General features: G+C 38.4%; 1 protein-coding gene across 6 annotated transcripts in view; it reads right to left on the bottom strand.

Moving 5' to 3' along the window:
* NCALD (neurocalcin delta) overlaps window positions 1-17,856 on the bottom strand; it is a 586,363-nt gene that overhangs the window by 13,263 nt on the left and 555,244 nt on the right. For all 6 annotated transcript variants that reach the window (XM_069081045.1, XM_069081044.1, XM_069081042.1 and 3 more), the window contains one exon: window positions 4,591-4,987. In XM_069081045.1, the coding sequence (XP_068937146.1) occupies window positions 4,591-4,968 (378 nt within the window). In that variant the 5' untranslated portion in view covers window positions 4,969-4,987. The remainder of the gene's footprint in view (window positions 1-4,590; window positions 4,988-17,856) is intronic.

Below are 17,856 nucleotides of genomic sequence, written 5' to 3'. Positions count from 1 at the left end.
GAGGAGAGGAGAGGAGAGGAGAGAGAAGCTAGGCTGCTTCTCTACTTTATTTTTAGCCATGTCAATAAAAGAACTAACAGGGACATCCTGTTTTTAATTAAGATTGAAATGTCCTATTCTTGTCTCTGGGTGAATAAAGCACTATGGGGCAGCAAGGGGTCTGTCCTAGCTCAGTTCAGCCCTTCCCTGCCCAGTCAGGTCTAGGTTGGATCTCAAAGCATGTGGAAGTAAATCTATACATGTGCGTGTACCCTACCCTTCAGTATTTCTTCCTTTTTATGTGTTTTCCATTTCTTTCCCCCCCTGAAGCAACAGGCTCCTGAAACTCAGCATGAAAGGCATTCCAGGCCAAATCAACATGAACATGGTTCATAACTGATTAAATAAACCAGTCCAAGTTAAGAGTCAAATCCCAGCTTTCTTTCTCTTTGAAGGAAGCCAAACTGATCGCAATAACAGCTGAGGTGGGGGTAAGGATGGGGAGGGGGGAACAATACTTTGTGTATGCATGGGCCTTGCAGTTTACAAAGCACTTTCAATTTGTTTCAATCCAGTTCAATTAGATTCAACTCACTGGGCACTTATTAAACACCACTCCATGTCAGTCACTGAGTGATACATAGATTCTTTCCCTTCAGAGTTAGGGTTTTGCTTGAAGGTGCTCCTATTGTCTGCCTGGCCTTTCTGCCCATCTCACCTGGGTCACCCAATTTCAGAAGCATTGTCTGTTTTTTTCTTTTGCACCTGTCAAGACAGGGGAGCTCAGTGACAGAGAATACGGTCTTGTTTCTGACCAACCAGAGGAGTTCCAGCATCATGTTATTAACTATCTCATCAAGGAAGCCCATCCACAGCTTCAGCTTTAGGAACAGCAACTGTACCAACTGGCTGGGACAGGAATTTCTGCCAGAACTTGTTAAAATAAGTACCTGAAAGGACTCACTGGTTGTATATTTTTCTCATTTCTTTTGCCTAATGAGTGAATTAAATTGGTGCCATGACAAAGACTTTGGCTATTATGGTCTCCTTTTAGATTAGAACTTCTAATAGTTCTGAAAATGAACAAATCAAGAGCTGCATTTCTACCTCAGTGTCCTTTGGAATTAAGTTACTAGTACCTTGCCTTGTCTTATTCTCATTCCATTGCTGCTGCTGACTGCTTTCTTAACTTCTGGTCACTTGTTTAACATATGTGTGCCACTGGTCATAGTGGACCTGAGGAATCCTCTGGTCAAATACAAGAGCACTACTGAATACGCAGCTAGGGGTTGCAGAGAATAGAGACTGGATTTGGAGTCAGGAGGACTCATCAAATCTGGCCTCAGACACTTACTAGCTGTGTGACCCTAGGCAAGTCACTTAACCATGCTTGCCTCAGTTTCCTCATCTGTAAAATGAGTTGGAGAAGGAAATGGCAAAACACTTTATTATCTCTGCCAAGAAAACCCCAAATGGGGTCACAAAGAATCAGACACAACTGAAACGACTGAACAATCTCTCCCTTAATCTATACTCCTTATTTCCCCGTCCCTTCTCCCTTTCCCTCATGTTTCCCTACTTAGTGAATTGTACTTCTATAGCCAACTGTGTGTGTGTGTGTTGTTCCCTCCTTTGACCATTTCAAATGAAAGTGAGATTCAAGTGTCACCTATTCCCCTCCACACACCCTTTTATCCTTGTTTGTATGAACTTCTATATATGTGCTCTGATTATGTGAGATAATTTTCTCTAATCTTCCTTTTTATCTCCCAGTCCCATCTCTTCCCCTCTATTCTACTTCCATTTTTCTTTTTAAAAAGCATTTCTAATAGTGTTTTTCAAATTATATGTAAAGACAATTTTAATGTGCATTTTAAATAAAATTTTAGTTCCGAATTTTCTCTCTTCCTCCCTTCCCTCCCCTTCCCTAAAAGAGTAAGCAATCTGATACAGATTATATATGTGCAATTATGTAAAAACTTATTTCCATATTAGTAATGTTGTGAAAGAAGAAACAGTTTCCAGAAAAATTACAGTTTGCAAAAGGGAAAAGACCACAAAAAATGAAGAAAGTGAGAATAACATGCTTCACTCTGCTTTCAGACTCCATCAGTTCTTTCTCTAGATTGGATAGTATTTTCCATCACAAGTTTTATGGAATTGTCTTGGATCATTGTATTACTGAAAATAGCTAAGTCAAATACAGTTGACCATCCCACAATGTTGCTATTACAATATACAATGTTCTCCAGGGTCTACTCATTTCACTTTGCATCAGTCCATATAAGTCTTTTCAGGTTTTTCTGAAATCTGCCTACACATCATTTCTTATAGCACAGTATTATTCCATTACATTTATATATCACAACTTGTTCAGCCATTCCCCAATTGTTGGATATCTCCTCACAATTTCCAATTCTTTGCCACCATAAAAAGGGCTGCTACAAATATTTTTTTTACATGTAGGTCCTCTCCCCTTTTTTACGATCTCATTGGGGTACAGACTTAGAAGCGGTATTGCTGGATCAAAGGGTATGCACAATTCGAGCAGTTACAAATTGTTCTCCAGAATGGTTGAATCAGCTCACAGTTCTACCAACAATTTTCCCACATCCTCTTATTTTCTTTTTCTGCCATATTAGCCAATCTGATAGGTGTGAGGTACCACCTCACAGTTGTTTTAATTTGCATTTTTCTCATTGATGGTGATTTAGAGCATTTATATATAACTATAGATAGCTTTGTTTTTTTTTTTTTGTCTGAAAACTGCCTGTTTACATCCTTTGACCATTTATCATTTGGGGAATGACTTGTATCTATTCTGCTTTTAACATAATCAAGACATAACAGAACCATTCCCAGGCCCTGTGTCTAATTAGAGGCCTTCTGTGACCCCTGATGTTAATAGGGTTCAGTAGAGAAATGTATAATCTCCCCATATTGAAATACAAACAGTCCTTTATGATTATTCACTCATATTTATCCAGTAAATGTTTCTTTTAACTTCTATTTTTACACTTCAAAGTTTTTACACAGCTCTGGTCTTTTCATCAGGATTGCTTAGACACTCTCTATTTCATTAAAGGTCCATTTTCCCATAGTTTTGCTGATAAATTATTCTTGGTTGTAAGCCTTTAGGCCTTTGATTTCTGGAATATTACATTCCAAGCTCTCCGTTCCTTTATGTGTATGACTGTTAAATGATGTGTAATTCTGACTGTGGTTTCTTGGTACTTAAATGCTTTCTTTTTGGCTGCTTGCAGCACTTTTACTTTGAGCTGGAAACTCTGGACTTTGACGATGATGTTTTCATTTTGGGGAGGGAAGCTTGCTATACTTCTTCCTGGTATCTGGCATCATCACACCACTTCCTGAGTCACTGGTTAAAGAGATATATCTGATGACAGGATGTGGATTTCTGGACCATGACAAACCTTCAGCCAGTGATAGAACATACCTAACAATGGTTAGGAAAAGAGAGTTGCCTAGAGTCTTTTCAATCTAATTAAAGTTCTTTAGATTGAAAAGGAGTTATCTCAACAAAACTCTATTAGTCTCTCCCCTGCTTTATTTTGTACTCCAAGGCCAAACTTGCCTGTTATTCCAATTATCTTTTGATTTTCTAATTTAGCATTCTAATCTATTATGACGAATGTGACATTTTGGGGGGGGTGTTATTTCTAGAAGATTTTGTAGTTCTTTATAGAATTGATCAACGTTAGCCTCTTTGGCATCAATGGCTGGAGAACAAATTTGCATTACTGTGATGCTGATTGGTTTGCCCTGGATTAAAACAGATACCATTCTGCTGTTTTTGAGATTATACCTCAGTACAGCTTTTCTCATCCTTTTATTGACTATGAAGTCTACCCCATTTCTTCTAAGGGATTCTTGATCACAGTTTGGACTCCATTGTCTTTTAAGATGTCCCTTCCAGCTCTAGTTCCATGACCCCATGATCTTTTGCAGTCTGGCTTCTGACCTTAACACTTAAGCTGCTCTTTCCTAAGTTGTCAATGATCTCTCAGTTGCCAGAGATGATGTTATTTTCTGTCCTTGTCAACATCTCTGTTACCTTTAGCTTTGTTAACGACTCTCCATACTCTTTCCTCTCTAGGCCTTTGTGATATTCTTAGATCTTACTAGATTGAGATGCTTTACAAGTTGGTCACCACTTCCTCCCTTTTTGGGGTTTGCTGCTTGGGAAAAGAATCTGGCTTCCTTAAGCATTTTATAACAAGCATCCATCTCTCTGTCTCTTTTGCTACTCCCTTTACCCATCCCTTAAACATATTTCTGAAAATGAAAGGATCTTACTAAAAAACCTTCATAGTTTTTCTTCCTTTTAGGATTATAAAACTGGGAGGGATTTTAGAGGTTATTGAATCCAACCTTCTCATTTTATAAATGAGAATACTGAAACTCAGATTGGTTCAAGTGATTTGCACAGGGTCACACAGCTAGGTAAGTGTCTGAGGCAGGGTTTGAATCCTCTAGGGCACAATCTACTACTTCACTCTGTCCCTAATCTGGGGCATGAATTTGGTTCTGGTGCTTCTGATATTATCTGAGGTCAAGAATTCAGGAGAGAAGATGGACAAAAAGACCTACCTGAACAATCTCCAGCATTTCAGCCTTGCTGATGTACCCGTTCCCGTCCAGGTCATACATGCTAAAGGCCCATTTCAGCTTCTGCTCCAGTTTCCCTCTCGATGTTACACTCAGGGCAATGATGAATTCCCTAAAGTCTATTGTTCCATCTCCGTTGGCATCAAAAGTGCGGAATACGTGCTCTGCAAATTTGGAAGCGTCCCCATAAGGAAAAAAGTTCCCATATATTTTCTTAAATTCCTCCATGGATAAATGACCACTTGGGCAGTCTCTCAAGAAGCCTTTATACCATTCCTGGATCTCATGCTCAGTAAAGTCTGTGCTTTCTAGCAAATCCTGCATCACCTCTGGGCGCAGTTTGCTGTTCTGTTTCCCCATCCTGGTGTCAGAGGTTCAGCTGCAAATGGAAAAGGGGAAAAATTAGATTATTACAATTGTTAGTCAATTAACATTAAGCACCTACTATGTGCCAAGCACTGTGTTTGGTGCTGGCTGGCAATACAAAAAAAAAAAAAGGTAAAAAATTGTCCCTGCTCGCAAAAAAAAGTTCACAATCTAATGGGGGAAACAGAATATATATAGCATATACAAATTAAATTGGAGATAATTAACGGAGGAAAGGAACTAATTAGCATTAAGGGGGATGGGGAAAGTTTTCCTATAGAAAGTGGGATTTTAGCTGAGAGTATGAGATGAGGAGGGAGAACATTCCAGGGGGACAGCTGGAGAAACTGCAAGAAGTCAGAAGATGTAGTGTCTTGTTCAAGGAACAGAAGGTTATGTTAACCTATAAACGTTAACCAAAACTCTGCCAAGAATTAGTGTTGGTATTCTCTTTGGGAAGAGTCTGAAGGAAAAGAGTTATCGTTGTAATAAAAAGATAAACCTGGTCTATCATTTGTAAGAGTGAAGAACACTCAGGCCTCTCATATTCAATCCAGGACAAGGAAAAAATATGAGAAAGAAAAACACCTGTTTCTTCATTACTTGTTCATTAATATTTCCAAATTAGGCAATATTCAAATACTATCTGAATGTAATAAACAACAATATGGAGGGATCAAACAGAGAAGGTCTTTTTCAATGCCAGTTAACTAAATCAAGCCAGGAGAAATAATTGAAGTCACCGAATGAAAAAGTTGAATGTTAAAGACTGAACTTCTTTGCAAAAGGGTCTGCTAATTAAAATAGTCTTTTACAATAGTCACCTAGTAGATAAAGTCCAAACTCTAGCTTGGTATTCAGGGCCCTTCAATAATGTGGCTTTTGCCCAGGGTTTACTAACATGGGGTCCATAGATCTCCAAATAATCTGTGGATTTCAGGGGATTCATGAACCTGGATGGGAAAAAATATGTCTTTATCTCGATATAGTTTCCTTTGTAATTCTAGGTATTTCTGCTTTATGGTTTTAAAAACATAATTCTGAGAAGGGGTCCATAGTCTTCTTCAGACTGTCAAAAGCATCACACACACACACACACACACACACAAAGTAAAGAAGCACTGTTCTACAATTTTCAGACAAAGAAATCAAAGCTATCTATGTTCATATCAAAATGATCTAAACACTAATGATTAGAGAAATGCAAATTAAAACAACTCTGAAGTATGACCTCACACCTATCAAATTGGTTAATATGACAGAAAAGGAAAATGAAAATGTTGGAGGGGACGCCAGAAACCTGGGGACACTAACACACTGTTGGTGGAATTGCGAACTAATCTAACCATTCTGGAGAACAATTTGGAACTATGTCCAAAGGGCATAGATTAGATTAGATTTGTACCCCCAAAGAGATACAAAGAAGGGGGGGGAGAACCTATTTGTACAAAAATATTTACAGCAGGTCTTTTTGTGCTAAAAATTGGAAATTGATGGGATGTCCATCAATTGGGGAATGGCTGAAAAAGCTGAGGCATATTATTGTAATGTAATAATATTGTGCTATAAGAAATGATAAACAGGAAGATTTCAGAAAAACCTAGAAAGATTTACATGAACTAATACAAAGTGCAATGAGCAGAACTAAGAAAACATTGTACACAGCAACAGCAGCACTGTATGACAAACAATTGTGAATATTTTCAGCAATACAATGATCCAAAGCAGGTCCAAAGCACTCATGATGGAAAATGCTATCCACATCCAGAGAACACATAGATGGAATTTGAATACAGACTAAAGCATTCTTTTTCTCCCTCCCTCCCTTCCTTCCTTCCTTCCTTCCTTCCTTCGTTCCTTCCTTCCTTCCTTTCTTCCTTCCTTCCTTCCTCCCTTTCTTTTTCTCCCTCCCTTCCTCCCTTCTTTTCTTTCTTTCTTTCTTTCTTTCTTTCTTTCTTTCTTTCTTTCTTTCTTTCTTTCTTTCTTTCTTTCTTTCTTTCTTCCTTCCTTCCTTCCTTCCTTCCTTCATTCCACTCTCTCTCTCTCTTTCTCTCTTTCTCTCTTTCTTTCTTTCTTTCTTTCTTTCTTTCTTTCTTTCTTTCTTTCTTTCTTTCTTTCTTTCTTTCTTTCTTTCTTTCTTTCTTTCTTTCTTTCTTTCTTTCTTTCTTGTTTTCTTCCACAAAATGACTACTATGGAAATGTTTTACTTGATTGCACATGTATAACCTATACCAGACTGCTTACCATCGCAAGGAGGGGAGAGGAAAGACAGGGAAGGATGGAATTTGGAACTCAAAACTTAAAAAAAAAACCCTAATGTTAAAGATTGTTTTTATATGTAATTGGGAGGAAATATTTTTGGAAAGAAGTTCTGTTGTACCTATACTCTTCAGCTTTATCTGATAGAACTCTCCTCATGTAATCCATGCCCCAGTGAAACTAGATCAATATTCTATGAACGTATCCTATATTTTTAAACTTTTATTTCTCTACTATTCTTGGAATTCCTGTCTCTGAGAATTACCCATATTTGCCTTTTGAAATCCTACCTGTCGGCCAAGTGTGGTAGGGACACAACTTTAATTCTTGGTACAGGGGAGGTTGGGGTTGGTGGATCACTCAAGTTTAGAAGTTCTGAGTTGTAGTAGGGCTGAAGTCCATAGGTATCTGCACTAAGGCTGGCACCAATATGAGGTGCCCCCTGGAACTGAGGGCCACTAGGCTGCCTAAGGGGGGTCAAGTCAGAAAAACAAAGTAAGTTAAAGTTTCTGTAGGATCCATACTGGGATAGAGACCATGACCAGACTTTGCACTTCCAGTCTAGATGAAATAGACACAGTCTTAAAAAAAAATCCTATTTCTCTTTTAAGGACCAACTTAAACGCCACTTTCTTCTCCAAGAATACTTCCCTTGGTCACTGGCCTTATCACCTTGACTTTACTGAAACTACTCTCTCTTAACTATTAAATCCATTGTGCATTTTTTTTTGCACTCTCCATTCTGCTTAAACTGTGTAGCATTTGAAACTCGTTTCATGTCACTTTCTCTTCCCTAAATTTTCACTATACTGCTCTTTCCTGATTTTCTTTTTACTTGTCTGATTGCTTCTTGTTTGTCCCCTTTGCTGGATCATCCTCTATACCCTGTCCTCTAAGTGGGTGTGTAACCCCACAGTTCAGATACCACCTCCTACAGCTAGATGACAAAACAGACAAAGCTCTGAATCTGGAGTCTACAAGACCTGAGTTCAAATCCCGCTTCAGATATGTGCTAGCTGGGTGATCCTGGGCAAGTCACTTAACTTTTGTCTGGCTCAATTTCTTCCCTTGTAAAATGGGGATAATAACAACCTAGGATTGTGGTAAGTTTTGGATGAGATAATATTTGTAAAGTTGCTTTGCAAACCTTACAGCGTTATATAAATGCTAGCTAGTCCAACCTGTAAATAAATGAGAATCCTCTCTACTACATCTGTGTCAAATTTTCATCCAGCCTTAACTTGACCTAAGGGGCAAACCCACTTCTATTGGAGCAGCTCATTCAACTTTGAGGAAATTCTAATTGTTAACTATTAGAGAGACAGTGTGGAGTAGCGGAAAGAATGTAAGGCTTAGAGTTATGACAGTCAAGGTTCTAAGCACCCCTCTGGGTGTATGACCCTGGCACATCACTCTCTATGCCTCACTTTCCTAATCTGTAAAAGGCACTCCCAGGAGGAGAGTATTCCAGGCATAGAGGAATTATAAAGGCTTGAAAATGTGGGACACATTCAGAGAATAGCAGAACATCAAATAGAAAACAAAACTCCCAATATTTCTTAAGCCAGCACAGAACAGCCACCACCTGGACATTTTTTTTTTGGAGGGGGGAAGGTAAGGCAATTGGGATTAAGTGACTTGCTCAAAGTCACTCGGCTAGGTAAGTGTTAAGTGTCTGAGGCTGGATTTGAACTCAGGTCCTCCTGACTCCAGGGCCAGTGCTCTAAGCACTGTGTCACCTAGCTGTCCCACCTTGTCATTTATAACCAGTGATTTAGAAGGCATGTTTGTCAGATTGCAATCAATACAATGCTGAGACCTTACCTTTGAAGGAAAACATACAAAGAGGTTGCAGCAAGACAAAACAAAGGACTAAATATCATAAGAAATATTAAAGGAATAAATTCAGATCAATCCTATGAAGTGCTTACATATGAGTTCAGAAAATAAACTTACTGAGTAGAGAATGGCAAAGAAATTGCTAGATAACAATTCTTATATAAAAAGATCTACAGGTCTTAGTGGACTGCATGCCTCAATAGTGTGATCTAGCAGCCAAAAAAAAGTTAACATCATATCCTAGGATACATTTTAGGAAAGGCTTCATGTCTGTGAAAGAGGGATAATGGTGATAGTTCCACTGTATGCCATGCTATTCAGATTAACTCTTGGAGTACTCTGTTCAATTTGGGATGTCTCATTGTAGGAGACAACAGAGATTGACTAAGATGGTGAGAGGATTGATAATCACCCATTTATCAACATCATTATCATCATCACCACTAACATTTATATAGTGTTTACTATAAACCCAGCAATGTGCTAAGTACTTTATAATGATTATCTCATTTGATCTTCACAACAGTCCTGGGAGGTTGGTACTATTATTATCTCCATTTTACAAAGAAGGAAACTGAGGCAGGCAGAGGTTAAGTGACTTGCCTAGGATCACACAGTTAGCAAGTGTCTGATACAGGATTTGAACTCTATCTACTGTGCCACCTAGCTGCCCAAAATATAAGGATTAGTTGAAGAAACTGGGGATGTTTGTCCTGAAAAAGAGAAGACTTAGGTGGAGGATATGCTAATTGTCTGTAAGACTTGAAGGACCATAATTTAAAAAGAGATTAGACTTGTTCTGTTTGATCCCAAAGAGAAGGAGAAACAAGGGGTGAAATTTGCAGAATGGGAGATAGAGTCTTAATTCCAGGAAAAATTTTCTACATTTTTTGCTGTTGTGGTGGTTGTTGAGTTGTTTTTCAGTTGGGTCTGACCCTTTGTGACCCCATTTGGGCTTTTCTTGGTAAAGGTACTGAAGTGGTTTGCCATTTCCTTTTCCAGTTCATTGTATAGATAAGGAAACTGAGGCAAGCAGGCAAATGTGATTTACCTAGGGTCACACAACTAGTAAGTATCTGAGGCCAAATTTGAACTCAGAAAGGTGAGTCTTCCTGACTCCAGGCCCAGCACCCTATCCACTATGGTGCCACCTAGCCCCTTACTTCTGGCTATTACAACTCCTGAAAAGTGGACTTGGTTGGACTGTGTCAGGAGGGAGTGGGCTTTCCCTCAGTTCAGAGCTTCAGTGGTGGCTGATCACTTGTTGGAATTCTGTAAGGTGGATTTTTTTTGTGCTATAATTTGAAATAGATGGCCTCTAAAGTCCTTTCCAATACTGGGATTCTATGATTTAGAAACATACTCTTTTCTTCCTTTGAATATGTCTTTATTTATTTTCCTTAGAATTTCTTAGAATTTAAAACTTTCGGTGGTAAATTGGCTGCAGTAGGGCATCCATACCTCACTTCTAGACCCTAGATAATATATAGCTCACAGATTAACAGAGCATCAAATCAATTTATGGAATACTAAAGTAATTTTGAGTTTGCTTTTTGGAAATAATTCAAAATATAATCTCCCCGCAACTCCCCCCCTTTTCAACAGATATATCAGCATTATATTTACAAAAAATGCAAATCACCACATGCCCTATTCTTTTTTTTTATTTTTAAGCAATCGGGTTTAAGTAACTTGCTCAAAGTTACCAGTTATTTCTGGGTGTGGTGTTGAATGTCTGAGCCCGGGATTCAATCTCCAGGTCATCCCAACACTGGAGCCGGTACTCTTACTCTCTGAGCCACCTTGCCGCCCCTGACATGCCCTATTCTTGATAAGAAATGACATTTTAATATCTAAGTTTTCTGCTTCTGAGGAGGATATGATTAGGCTTTCCTGGAAACTCAAAACACTATTCCTCCCAAACTGAACTTAGCTCATTTAAAATGTGGTTCTCTTTTACGAGATTTCCACACTGCTATCCAATTTCCCCATCATTTTGGCTAAATCCCTCACTTTGACTGAACTGTGTGGAGCTGTTTCTTGAAAAACAGTAATTAAAAAGCGTTTCTGCATTCATTAGCACAGAAAGACCCTAACAGAAACAAGACTTAAGAGCATGGAACATATGACTTGGGGAGTAAGTTTGTGATTAGGCCTAGAATTGTTTCATGCTAAAATTACACACATTTTTCTAACTTAAGCAAAGCATCTGGACTTTATCAGATTATATGACAAAAATCTCTGTGGGTATGTAATCTAGTCTTTTCTCCTCCTTCCTATTTTTTTTTTTTTGAGATATGGGTTTCTTTCTCTCTTGCACCAGTGTATGGAAGCATTAAAGGGCTCTAGTCAAATATTTCTTAAAAGCATATCCCTTCCTCTCATTTTCTCTCTCACCCCCAAAGAAGTCCAGGTTTGGATAAGGAGCCACAGAGAGAAACTGACTATTTGGTTTCAGGGCCTAGTATTGAAGGGCAAATTGAAGGCACAGTGAAGAGAGTGCCAGGTCTGGAGTCAGGAAGACTCATCTTTCTGAATTCAAATCTGGCTGCAGACTCTTAATAGCTATATGACCCTGGGTTAATCACTTAACCCTGTTTACCTCATTTTTCTCATTTGTAATATGAAGTGAACAAGGAAATGGCAAACCACTCCAGTATCATTGCCAAGAAAAATGACTGAATAACAACCTAGGATTGAACTTGACCATGTAAATCCAAAAACTTTGGAGGACCCTAGGTTAAATGTTATAGAAACACAGTGCTACTATAGGTAGAAGGGACCTGAGAAATCATCTAGTTCAACGCCCTCATTTTATAGGGGACAGCAAGCTAGTATAATGAATACAGTGCTGAACTTGGAGTCAAGAAGACCTGAGTTCAAATCCTGCCTCAGACATTCACTACCTGTGTGAAGCTGGGAAAGTCACTTAACTTGTGCCTGTCTCAATCTCCTCATCTGCAAAATGGGAATAATAATGGCATCCATCTCATAGTATTGTTGTGAAGATTAAATTATATGCATATCTATATCTACATATACTATGTGGCAGCATATTATTGTACTATCTATCTATCTATCTATCTATACACACACACATACATACACACACGGCTTTGCAAAACTTAAAGTGCTTTGTAAATGCTAATTATGACCAGTGGTTACTGTTAAGTATTTTTATATTTACATGTTAATTATTACTATTATTTACAAATGAGGAAACTGAGGTACACCGAGGTTAAGGATCTTGCTCATGGTCACAAATCCATGGCAAAACTGTGACTCAAAAGAGATCTTTTGCTTACATGCACCATCCTTGAAGACCATGATCAATAACCATCCTGAGAAAGCCTTCTCTGATCCCTGCAGCTCAAAAGAACTTCTTAAGAACTCTCATAGTACCTTGCTTAAATGTTCACATTGTAGTTGTTTGCTTGTCTTCTCTCTTCTAAGATATTATATATTATCTAGTCCATTTTACAATTAAGGAAACTGAGACCCACATATAGTAAGTGACTTGTGTGAGTCACATGAGTACCAGAGCCAGGTTATAAAATGTTTATTGCATCAATGGACTGAATTCATAGGGGAAGGTCTCGCAGAACACATTTCTATGAGACATATGAAACAGTAAAGCCAAACTCCACCTCATGACACAGCCCAGAAAAGTTACCTATATCTTTTTTTTTTTTGGAGAGGAGAGGGTAGGGTAATTGGGGTTAAGTGACTTGCCCAAGGTCACACAGCTAGTAAATATGTCAAGTGTGTGAGATCGGATTTGAACTCAGGTCCTCCTGACTCCAGGGCCGGTGCACTATTCACTCTGCCACCTACCTGCCCCAGTTACCTACATCCAGGACAAATAAGGAAGAAAGGAACTGACCAACAGAGGTCTGTCAAGAGAAAAGTTCAATGAATTTCACAAAATCAATAGGAACTTCAGAAACCACCTAGTCACATCTATACTTAAACATTTTACTACATTACAAAGACCTTAAAACACTATACAAATGCTAGTTATTACTATTATTATGACTTAAGATAACATTACCTCAATTTGTTATCACAACAATCCTGAGAAATGGATGCTGCTATTAGAAGCTGCCCCAAACAGATGAGGCTGGAGTCAGTGTGAACCATTTTAAGTGCCAAACAGATGACTATGTATTTTATTCTGGAGGCAATAGGGAACTTCTAGAGGTTCTTGAGTAGGGGAGTAATATGGTTGGTCATGGTCAGACCTATCCTTGAAGAATATCAATTTGATAATTTTATAGAGATTAGATAATAAGAAAGGGGAGACGGATGCTGGATGTAGGGAGACTAGTCAGGAGACCACTCACTACAAGAGCCTGGGAGGTAGAATCAATAAGATTTGGCAACAGATTGAATATGAATGGGTGGAGAGTAAGAAGGAATGATCAAGGATGGCTCCTAGATTACAAATTGGGTGACTGGAAGAATGATGGAGCTCTCAACAGAAGCAGGGAAATTAGGAGGATGGGAAGGTTTAGGTGGAAAGATAACCAGTTCAGTTGAATTTGCAACGCATATAGAATATGGTAGGAAGGTCCAGTGAACCACTGAAGATAGGAAACTAGTGCTCAGGAGAAGGAATGAGGGCTAAATATGAAGATTTGAGAAGCATCTGCATAGAGATGAGAATGGATGGGGTCTGATGATAACACTTAAAAAAAATAGAGAGAGAGGAGAGCCCAAAGACAGAGCCTTAGGAAACATCCCTCCTTGGTCGATGGGACATGGGAGGTGTTTCTGAAGAGGAGAAAAAGATTATCCATAGAGGTAGATGGAGAATTACAATGGGACAGTTTCACCAGCAGCCACGGAAGACAAAGTATCTAGAAGTAGGTGGGTAGTCAATAAGGGTAAATACTACAGAGAAGTCAAGTAGTGTGAGGATTAAGAAAAAGGCGTTGGATTGACAATAAAGAGATCACTGATAACACCAGAGAGTCAGTCAGTCAGTCAATAAGCATTTATTGAGTGCCTACTATCTTTCAGGCACTGTGCCTGGAGATACAAAAAAAGGTAAAAGACAGTTCCAGTTCTCAAGGGACTTATAGACCAATGAAGGTGCTCATAGCCAACAATCAAGTGGTAGGACAGAAATCAGAATGGAAAAAGATGGAGAAGTGAGGGGAAGGGAATAAAGGAGAGAAAAGGACCACACGCAACTTTTTTTCAAAGAGTTTGGCTGTAAAAGGCAAGAGAGAAATAGAGCAATATTTTGTGGGGATGGCAGGATCAACTGAATTTTTTTAAGGATTGGGGAAATATGGCCTCTTTTTTCAAGTTCAACATTCATTTATTCTTTTTTTCCCACATTTATTTGTTTTAATTGATGGAATAAAACAAGCATTTCTATAACACAGCATAATAAAACAGATGATTGCACATGAAACTGCAAATCTATTATGTACAACTTGCTATTCCTTTTAAATATATAATAAAGTTATCATGTAAATTTCTTTTTTCTTCATTTTTTTCCCTTTCCTTCCTCCTCCCATGCCCTAGAGATGGCTACCATTAAGATATAAATAGGTAGATATATGTAAAATTATTCTAAATTTACTAAAAATTTACTAAAGTTAAATTTAAAATTTTCTAAATCTGGCCATTCTTATAAGTAGCAGAAAATAAGCTGGTGGATAAAGAGACAAAGGAATTTAGGGAGAGACCCTGATGGGTAAGTGGTCTAAGGATATAACAATTATGAAGAGTTACAAATCATTAACAACCATCATCTTACACCCTTCATGCTTTCTGTGATCCAGTGACATTGACCTCCTTTCTGTTCCTGGAACAAGACACGCCATCTCCTGACTGGGCATTTTTTTCACTGATTTTTTTTCCCCCTGGAATGCTTTCCCTCCTCATCCCAACCTCCTGGGTTTTCTGGCTTCCTTTAGCCCCAGCTAAAATCTCACTTTCTTCTGGAAGCCTTTCCCTTTTTCCCTTAATGCTAGTGCCCTTCCTCTGTTATCTCCAATTTATCCAGTACATAATTTGTTTATATGTAGTTGTTTGCACATTGTCTCTCTTGTTAGACTGTGAGCTCCTTGAGAGCAATGACTGTCTTTTGCCTTTTTTTTTGTAGCCCCAGGGCTTAGCACAGTGCTGAACACAAATAAATATTTAACAAGTATGTTCTGACTTGGCAGAAAGATTTTTCCAAATCACTAACAGTAACAGAATTGCAAAGCAAAATAAGTCTTCACCTCACAGCCTGCAAATTTGCAAAGGTGACAAAAGAGACAAAGGTCAGTGTTAGAGTGGTTGTGAAAAAGACTGGTCTTCTAAAATAGCTGTGAAATGGACAAACTTCTGGGGAGAAATTTGAAATTATGCTAAGGAAATGACCAAAATATCCTTTGACCCAGAGATCCCACTGCTAGACACAGATTCCAAAGAAGTCAAAGATAGAAAGAAAGTCCATATATAGCGATATATATTTTTTGTAGTTGTAAAGAATTAGAAACAAATTAGATACCCATCGACTGAGGAATAACTAAACAAATTGGATAGGGGCTTAGATTATGATTTCATTGGCATAAAATGAACAAGTTTCATCTACCAGTGCAAGTTGGGCCTTTCTCTCCAGCTTAAAGTCTTCAGCCATTGCCTAGAGCACTAAAGGGTGTGACTTGTCTGGAGTAGAGCAACCACTGTGTCTGAGAGGAGATACCTAAACCTGGGCCTTCTAGACTTGAAGGCCAGTTCTCTAGCCATTACACCATGGTGACTCTCTCTAAACACAATGATGAATAAACGTGGCAGCATATTATTGTGCTATTAACAGAAGATGAACCGAAAGTATACAGAGGAGTGTGGGAAGAATTCTACAAACTGATGAAAAGTGAAGTAAGCAGAACCAAGAAACTATATATGCAATGAACTACAACAGTGTAAATGGAAAGGAAAACAATGAAGAACCCTGAAACTTCGTACTGTAGAATGAAAATAAATAAGCTTGACCTCAGAGAAGAGATTAGAAAATGCATCCTATTTTTGTAGAGATGAGGGCCTATGGGTGTGGAACATTATATATGCTTTTAGACTCAGTAAATACACACACACAGACTCACATACACACAGATATTTTTTGTTAAACTTTTTTTTACTCCTTCTTTTATTCTTTGTCATAAGGGATGACTCTCTGGGCAGTGGAGGGTAAGGAATATATTTGGACATTATTGTTTGTTTGCTTGTGACCAGATCTGTGATTTCATTGATTTTCATAGAAAGTTCCCCAGGAGGAGCTTTGTCTACCAATCCCCACTGGCTTCTCTCTGCAACTGAGTCTCAAAGAGTTGTCTGGGAGCATTAAAAGCTTAGGTGACTTACCCAAGTTTACACAGACAGTATGTGGGAAAAGAAAGACTTGAACCCAGGGTGTGCCACCTCAAAGGCCAGTTCTCTATGAACTACTCAATTAATGCTTCCTTGTTTAAAGACAAAGATGACCCCAAAAAGGTATCAAAAACTATTTTTATGGGGAAAAAATGAGGAGGAGAAAGGGTGTGATAAAAAGAGAAACTTCTTGGAGAAGAGGAATGGGGATAGAATTAATGGAATAAGGAAAGGGGTTGACAGCAGCAAAGAGGCCACTCCACATCTATCACATCTGACAATAATGCAAGACAACCATGCTAACATGCAAAAGGACAACCATAAATCACTTCTTTTTTTTTTCTAACATCATACCCTACTCAATACCGCCATCAAAAATGCCCAAAGGAATCTGACAACACTCAATAGATTAGAGCTTGAAAGCAAGTGAGCTATTCCCTGGGGTTGTTAATGAGGGTGAGTGCCACCAGAATTCTCTCAGGCATTATGAACTAAATGTGCCACTCAGAAAACCACACAGGGCCCTAATGTCCTGAGCAATTACAATAATGATAATGTGCCTAACTCTTAAGAAACAGTAAATAAGATAGCACTGACAACCAGAAACTATATTCTAAGCAAGATGTCCTAATTATTTAAATTAACTTATTTAGCATAATTGTTGAAAATAGAGGGCTATTTGTTGAAATATCTGGAGACACAGATATTCATACTCTGTATGTGCATGTGTACCTGTGTGTGTTTGTGACAGAGACAACACAGACACACACAAACATTCCTTTTTCTAGAGAGACATATATAATTAGCTGTGTGCAAATGTAAATGTATATACATAATATTTTTTTTTATCACAATGGGGACTCCATGCATTTATCAGCAGAAGTTGACCTTCAGGATTCTGATCCAGAGGAACTGGCTGTTCCCAGAGATGCCCCCCTGATTTAAGCTCAATGTTTTCTCTAGCCTTCTTTAGGATTCCTTATATTTCTCTTCTTGCATGAATTAATTCACAGAGAGAATAGATGCATTCTGGTTCACACTAGAGTTTCTGAAAGCAAACTACACCGAATCTATGACATCTTGTTACAGAGCAGATTACTCTGAGGCAGGTGCTGCAGACTTTCCCAGTGGGTCACATATAATCTTCCTAGTGTTCAAATATAAATTTAAAAAATTGACCACAGATGCAAAAAAAGAAAAGAAACAACATGATAAACCACAACGAGCCAACCATAACCAAGAATTTAAAATATTTAGAACTTTCCGGTTACAAAGAAAGAGAAAATGATATAGCAACCCAGAGTGACCCCTTAAGGATGGGAAAAAACAGAGGCACAATGAGACACTGGAATGATTTTCCCCCTGATTCTCTCTCTCTCTCTCTCTCTCTCTCTCTCTCTCTCTCTCTCTCTA

This window comes from Petaurus breviceps, unplaced genomic scaffold, assembly GCF_028583685.1.
Source record: "Petaurus breviceps papuanus isolate PSGF00001 unplaced genomic scaffold, PetGlider_PUasm1.0 98, whole genome shotgun sequence".
Taxonomy (NCBI): Eukaryota; Metazoa; Chordata; class Mammalia; order Diprotodontia; family Petauridae; genus Petaurus; species Petaurus breviceps.
The sequence above is the reverse complement of the archived record's forward strand: the minus strand, read 5'-3'. Positions and strand labels throughout refer to the sequence as shown.